This window comes from Rana temporaria, chromosome 2 (genome assembly GCF_905171775.1).
Source record: "Rana temporaria chromosome 2, aRanTem1.1, whole genome shotgun sequence".
NCBI lineage: Eukaryota > Metazoa > Chordata > Amphibia > Anura > Ranidae > Rana > Rana temporaria.
The window spans coordinates 524,745,567-524,753,272 of NC_053490.1; the positions used below are offsets into that span (position 1 = coordinate 524,745,567).

General features: G+C 47.2%; 1 protein-coding gene across 1 annotated transcript in view; it reads left to right on the plus strand.

The window, feature by feature from the left end:
* The window catches only part of LOC120928037 (granulocyte-macrophage colony-stimulating factor receptor subunit alpha-like), a 72,961-nt gene extending 65,763 nt beyond the window's left edge, over positions 1 to 7,198 (plus strand). The window contains exon 11 of the mRNA XM_040339108.1: positions 4,984 to 7,198. Within this exon, the coding sequence (XP_040195042.1) occupies positions 4,984 to 5,094 (111 nt within the window). The 3' untranslated portion in view covers positions 5,095 to 7,198. The remainder of the gene's footprint in view (positions 1 to 4,983) is intronic.
* The last annotated feature ends 508 nt before the right edge of the window (positions 7,199 to 7,706 follow it).

Below are 7,706 nucleotides of genomic sequence, written 5' to 3' on the forward strand. Positions count from 1 at the left end.
ACTGACTAAGCACTGACGCCAGTGCGAAACGTTGGCCATACTGATTTTTGTGGGCTTGCAGTGACTGTATGCACAGTTGAAAATAAAAGACATCTCTTTTAAAGAAAATTTTGGAGTGCGGCTGTCCAGCTTTTGTTCTTTTGTTTTTTGCTATTACCGCATCGCCAGCACCCTGGTGGTTCAACAACCCCTGATCATCACGAGGCTCACCTGGAGCGGTGAGAATTCTGTCTGCATAAAGGAAAAGTAGTGGTAAAAAAAAAAGCCCTTGTGGGTTTAAAGTGGATGTAAACCCGATTTGTTTCATTTATTTGATGTCACAATGTAGAGTATACGATTTCCTATCATCTGTGCCCAGTCTTGCCACAAATAGTTAATCCAGCTCTGAGCAGAGGGGAAACATTTGACAGGTAAGGAGACATGCAGGAGGCATCTATATCCTTATAGATCAGCACTATGGCAGTAGTTTAGAAAGGATGAGAGTGAGTTTACATCCACTTTAACCAAGCTTGTTTTTTTGCACAATTCTCCTTTAAGGGGGCGTGGCAAGGGGTGTGTCCTATACCTACATACTTTTACTGATAGGTGTCCCTCATTCCCATCTCAACTTTTAGTGACACTTACAGGTCCTGGCTGCCTCCCCCCTAAGCCTGTATCTATATACAGGGAGTGCAGAATTATTAGGCAAGTTGTATTTTTGAGGATTCATTTTATTTTTGAACAACAACCATGTTCTCAATGAACCCAAAAAACTCATTAATATCAAAACTGAATATTTTTGGAAGTAGTTTTTAGTTTGTTTTTAGTTTTAGCTATTTTAGGGGGATATTTGTGTGTGCAGGTGACTATTACTGTGCATAATTATTAGGCAACTTAACAAAAAAAAAAATATATACCCATTTCAATTATTTATTTTTACCAGTGAAACCAATATAACATCTCAACATTCACAAATATACATTTCTGACATTCAAAAACAAAACAAAAACAAATCAGTGACCAATATAGCCACCTTTCTTTGCAAGGACACTCAAAAGCCTGACATCCATGGATTCTGTCAGTGTTTTGATCTGTTCACCATCAACATTGCGTGCAGAAGCAACCGCAGCCTCCCAGACACTGTTCAGAGAGGTGTACTGTTTTCCCTCCTTGTAAATCTCACATTTGATGATGGACCACAGGTTCTCAATGGGGTTCAGATCAGGTGAACAAGGAGGCCATGTCATTAGTTTTTCTTCTTTTATACCCTTTCTTGCCAGCCACGCTGTGGAGTACTTGGACGCGTGTGATGGAGCATTGTCCTGCATGAAAATCATGTTTTTCTTGAAGGATGCAGACTTCTTCCTGTACCACTGCTTGAAGAAGGTGTCTTCCAGAAACTGGCAGTAGGACTGGGAGTTGAGCTTGACTCCATCCTCAACCCGAAAAGGCCCCACAAGCTCATCTTTGATGATACCAGCCCAAACCAGTACTCCACCTCCACCTTGCTGGCGTCTGAATCAGACTGGAGCTCTCTGCCCTTTACCAATCCAGCCACGGGCCCATCCATCTGGCCCATCAAGACTCACTCTCATTTCATCAGTCCATAAAACCTTAGAAAAATCAGTCTTGCGATATTTCTTGGCCCAGTCTTGACGTTTCAGCTTGTGTGTCTTGTTCAGTGGTCGTCGTCTTTCAGCCTTTCTTACCTTGGCCATGTCTCTGAGTATTGCACACCTTGTGCTTTTGGGCACTCCAGTGATGTTGCAGCTCTGAAATATGGCCAAACTGGTGGCAAGTGGCATCTTGGCAGCTGCACGCTTGACTTTTCTCAGTTCATGGGCAGTTATTTTGCGCCTTGGTTTTTCCACACGCTTCTTGCGACCCTGTTGACTATTTTGAATGAAACGCTTGATTGTTCGATGATCACGCTTCAGAAGCTTTGCAATTTTAAGAGTGCTGCATCCCTCTGCAAGATATCTCACTATTTTTGACTTTTCTGAGCCTGTCAAGTCCTTCTTTTGACCCATTTTTCCAAAGGAAAGGAAGTTGACTAATAATTATGCACACCTGATATAGGGTGTTGATGTCATTAGACCACACACCTTCTCATTACAGAGATGTACATCACCTAATATGCTTAATTGGTAGTAGGCTTTCAAGCCTATACAGCTTGGAGTAAGACAACATGCATAAAGAGGATGATGTGGTCAAAATACTCATTTGCCTAATAATTCTGCACTCCCTGTAGTGAGAGATAATAGAGAAGAGAAGAAGCAGAAGATGGGCTCAGCGTTCTGTCTCTCCACTCCGGTGTTGCCAACCGTCCGTATTTTTGCCGACAGTTCGTAAAAACGGGCACGTTTTTCCCCATTCGCAAATGTCTGTGTTTGCGAAAATGTGCCAGTAAAAATAGCCAAAATCGGTTCGGCTTGGAATTGCGCATGGTGATTGGAGGCAGGGGGTGATGGTGGCACCGCAGAGGGCAATGGAGGCAGGGGGTGATTGGAGGCAGGGGGTGATGGTGGCACCGCAGAGGGCGATGGAGGCAGGGGGTGATTGGAGGCAGGGGGTGATTGGAGGCAGGGGGTGTTGGTGGCACCGCAGAGGGTGGGGGATGGAGATAGGGGTTGTTGGTGGCACCGCAGAGGGGGGGATGGAGGCAGGGGACGATAGAGGCAGGGGGTGATTGGGGGCAGGGGCCTGGGGGAGATTGGAAGCAGGGGGTGTTAGTGGCAGGGGGTGTTGGTGGCACTGCAGAGGGGGATGGTGGCATCGCAGAGGGTGGGGGATGGAGACAGGGGTTGTTGGTGGCACTGCAGAGGGGGGGGATGGAGGCAGGGGACGGTAGAGGCAGGGGGTGATTGGAAGCAGGGGCCTGGGGGAGATTGGAGGCAGGGGGAGATTGGAAGCAGGGGGTGTTAGTGGCAGGGGGTGTTGGTGGCACTGCAGAGGGGGATGGAGGCAGGGGACGATAGAGGCAGGGGGAGATTGGAGGCACTGCAGAGGGGGGTGAAGGCAGGGGGCCTGGGGGTGATTGAAGGCAGAGGGAGATTGGAGGCAGAGGGTGATTGTGGCATCGCAGAGGGGGGATGGAGGCAGGGGGTGTTGGTGGCAGAGGGGGATGGAGGCAGGGGGTGATGGGACTAAATAATTTGCCCTTATTATATCGAAAATAACAAAAATATGTTTTTTACCTCAATATCCACCTTAAATCACATTGCTATTTGCCTAGCGTACTTGTTTGTAGCCTAAATACTGAAATTTGCACCTAAAATGTAATTTAGTAACTTTTGTGAAATTCCAGTAAAAACGTGGCTGCGCCAGTACATTTTTGGTGTCGTGACAGTAAATTTCAATCTGGTAGGTTGGCAACACTGCTCCGCTTTCAATCAGCATGTTCCTTGTAAGCACATGAGTGCTGCAGCAAAGACTGCTACTTGTGCTGTTTCTCCATCCCACCAGTCTAAGCTCTGCTGTACAGGGCCTGCAAAACGCTAAAAGAAAGTCAGATTCAGGTACTTATACTGCTTGCACTTATTTGTGTCTTTTATATCTGTCCGGAGTTTAGTTTTAACCACTTGCCGACCGCTTCACGCACTTATACGTCGGCAGAATGGCTTGGCTGGGCAAAGCAATGTACCCGTATGTCGCTTTGAATTTCCCTCCGCGAGCTCCGTGACCGTACCTGTGGGACGCGCGGACTCTATGTCCGCCGGTGTCCCGCGATCATGTCACGGAGCTGCAGAATGGGGGGATGCCTTTGTATACAAGGCATTTCCCTGTTCTGCCTAGTGACAGGACACTGATCTACTGCTCCCTGTCATCGGGAGCAGCGATCACTGTCATGTCAGTGGTAGCCCAACCCCCCCACAGTTAGAATCACTCCCTAGGACACACTTAATTCCTTCCCTTGCCCCCTAGTGTTTAACCCCTTCCCTGCCAGTGTCATTTACACAGTAATCAGTGCATTTTTAGAGCACTGATCATTGTATAACTGAAAATGGTCCCAAAATAGCGTCAAAAGTGTCCGATTTGTCCGCCATAATGTCACAGTCATGATAAAAATCGCAGATAGCCGCCATTACTAGTAATAAAAATGCCATAAAACTATCCCCTATTTTGTAGACGCTATGGCCCGGATTCAGGTAACACTTACGGCGACGTATCTACAGATACGCTGCATAAGTGTAAATGTGCGCCGTCGTATCAATCAACCCATAGAACTAGATACGCCTGAAAATAGGCTTCCTCCGACCGACGTAAGTTTCCTACGCCGTCGTATCTTGGGTGCATATTTACGCTGGCCACAAGGGGCGCTCCCATTGATTTACGCCGAATAATTTACGTTACGCTGGCGCAACGTAGGGAGCGAGTGCTTTGTGAATACTCTGCTTGCCTCTCTGGGATACGTCAGCGTAGCGCATATGAGATGCGCTACGCCGGCAGAAAGATGCGCCGATGTATCTGAATCCGGGCCTATAACTTTTGCGCAAACCAATCAATATACGCTTATCGCAATTTTTTTTTTGATTTTTTTTTTTTACTAAAAATATGTAGAAGAATACGTATAGGCCTAAACTGAGGAAAAAAAATGGTTTTATATATTTTTGGGGGATATTTATTATAGTAAAAAATATTGTGTTTTTTTTTTTTCAAAATTGACGCTTCTTTTTTTTAGCGCAAAAAAATAAAAACCGCAGAGGTGATCAAATACCACCAAAAGAAAGCTCTATTTGTAAGAAAAAAAAGGATGTCAATTTTGTTTGGGTGTAACGTCGCAATTGTCAGTTAAAGCAACGCAGTGCCAAATCGCAAAAAAATGCTCTGGTCAGGAAGGGGGTAAATTCTTCCAGGGATGAAGTGGTTAATAAAAGATAAGAACAAATTAAGTTTTAAATTTAAAGCCTAACTAGAGCTAAATTTGTGTTTTTTTAATAAGTTAGAGAAGGTGTAAATTATGTCAGTTTTTTAGTTATATTTAATTCTACTGTTTGTTTTCAGGATCAGAACATATCGATGGAAAGTCCGCCAAAAATAAGCGATGATGAAGAATGCATCTGCTCCGCTATAACAGAAATATCTAAAAAAGATCAACTTGAAATTATAATTTGATCTCGGGGGTCCTTGGCTGGTATTGAACACGGGGGTCCTGGGCTGGTATTGAACTCGGGGGTCCTGGGCTGGTATTGAACTCGGGGCTCCTGGGCTGGTATTGAACTCGGGGCTCCTGGGCTGGTATTGAACTCGGGGGTCCTGGGCTGGTTTTAAACTCGGGGGTGCTGGGCTGGTATTGAACTCGGGGGTCCTGGGCTGGTATTGAACTCGGGGGTCCTGGGCTGGTATAGAACGTGGGAGTCCTGGGCTGGTATAGAACGTGGGAGTCCTGGGCTGGTATAGAACGTGGGAGTCCTGGGCTGGAATTGAACTCGGAGGTCCCGGGCTGGAATTGAACTCGGAGGTCCCGGGCTGGAATTGAACTCGGAGGTCCCGGGCTGGAATTGAACTCGGAGGTCCCGGGCTGGAATTGAACTCGGAGGTCCCGGGCTGGAATTGAACTCGGAGGTCCCGGGCTGGAATTGAACTCGGAGGTCCCGGGCTGGATTGGAACTCGGAGGTCCCGGGCTGGAATTGAACTCGGAGGTCCCGGGCTGGAATTGAACTCGGAGGTCCCGGGCTGGAATTGAACTCGGAGGTCCCGGGCTGGAATTGAACTCGGAGATCCCGGGCTGGTATTGAACTCGGAGGTCCCGGGCTGGAATTGAACTCGGAGGTCCCGGGCTGGAATTGAACTCGGAGGTCCCGGGCTGGAATTGAACTCGGAGGTCCCGGGCTGGAATTGAACTCGGAGGTCCTGGGCTGGAATTGAACTCGGAGGTCCTGGGCTGGAATTGAACTCGGAGGTCCCGGGCTGGAATTGAACTCGGAGATCCTGGGCTGGTATTGAACTCGGAGGTCCCGGGCTGGAATTGAACTCGGAGATCCTGGGCTGGAATTGAACTCGGAGGTCCCGGGCTGGAATTGAACTCGGAGATCCCGGGCTGGTATTGAACTCGGAGATCCTGGGCTGGTATTGAACTCAGAGGTCCCGGGCTGATATTGAACGCCGGAATCCTGGGCTAGTATTGAACTCTGAGGTCCTGGGCTGGTTGTGATATGTATAACTTTGTCCATGGACTTTGGGCTTGTGTTGATGGCATCAGTTTGGGACGCCTTTTAAGATCATTTAGAATTCATTGACAGGTGCCTTCAACCCTTGTTTGACCCGTCTGTGAACTGCATTTGAGCCGTTTCAAGCAAGTTTTACAGTCCTGTGACGAACCCAGGACTGTCCGCCCTCAATGCCTCCTCTGTCCAGAACCAGCACCATCCAAGACTCTTTAGCCCATCCAGTCACCAAACCACACCAGTCTTGGAGTACATCAGGAATAGCCTCTTTATTTGAGATGTCACACAAATATATACACAAGGATGACAATACAAACTGTAACCAGAAACCTAATTAACATGAGCTAATTACCAATCCTTCAGACAGCCTAGGTGACTCAGAGGCATGACCTTTAGGACAGACTTGCCGTCTTTTAGCTCAGAAGACATAATCAACACGATCATAAACAGAAACACAGAAAACCTTCTCACAATAGCAAAGTTAATTAACACAAACAACAATGGGTGAAATACTCGTAGAGCCCATACTAGCCTTATAGCAGATTATAGCAGTCAACAGACAGACAGGTGGCTGGAGTTGATGACATCAGCATCTTCTATCAGCTCATTTTAACTCACACTGGGGATTCCTGACAGGCAGGGAGTGAGAGGGGGAGAGAAGACAGCACATTACATGGTAAGACCTACCCCGAAAATAAGCCCTACTGTGTCTTTTGTTGCCAAAATTAATATAAGACCGGGGCTTGTTTTCGGGGAATCACGGTAGATATTTGTCTCCATTGTAAGATTCCTCCTCACCTTTTGTTCTTGGGACAATTTTAAATGAAATAATGGTATTTCCCATTTACTTTATTTACCTCGATGACCCTGGTTACCAGTACAAATAGAGGGGTGAATCTCCCCAATGGGGACACAGATGACAATAAAAACTTGACAGAATGTCTAACCCTTGCCCACTCTGGGACAGATTCTTGTACATCCACGTATCTTTGCGCGGGCGTAACGTATCCGATTTACGTTACGCCTCCGCAACTGCTGTATTCTCAAAGCACTTGCTCCGTAAGTTGCGGCGGCGTAGCGTAAATCGGCCGGCGTAAGCCCGCCTAATTCAAATGTGGGACAGGGGGGCGTGTTTCATGTTAATGTTATGTGACCCGACGTGATTGACGTTTTTCACGCATGCCGCATGTGCCGTCCGTGGAAATCTCCCAGTGTGCATTGCTCCTAATACGGCGCAAGGACGTATTGGTTTTGACGTGAACGTAAATTACGTCCAGCCCCATTCACGGACGAGTTACGCAAACAACGTAAAATTTTCAAATTTCGTCACGGGAACGATGGCCATACTTAACATTGGTACGCCGCACTGACGCCACCATATAGCAGGGGTAACTTTACGCAGGGAAAAGCCTAACGTAAACGGCGTAACTGTACTGCGTCGGCCGGGCGTACGTTCGTGAATTCGCGTATCTAGCTGATTTACATATTTTGCCGCGTAAATCAGCGTACACGCCCCTAGCGGCCAGCGTAAATATGCAGTTACGATCCGACGGCGTAAG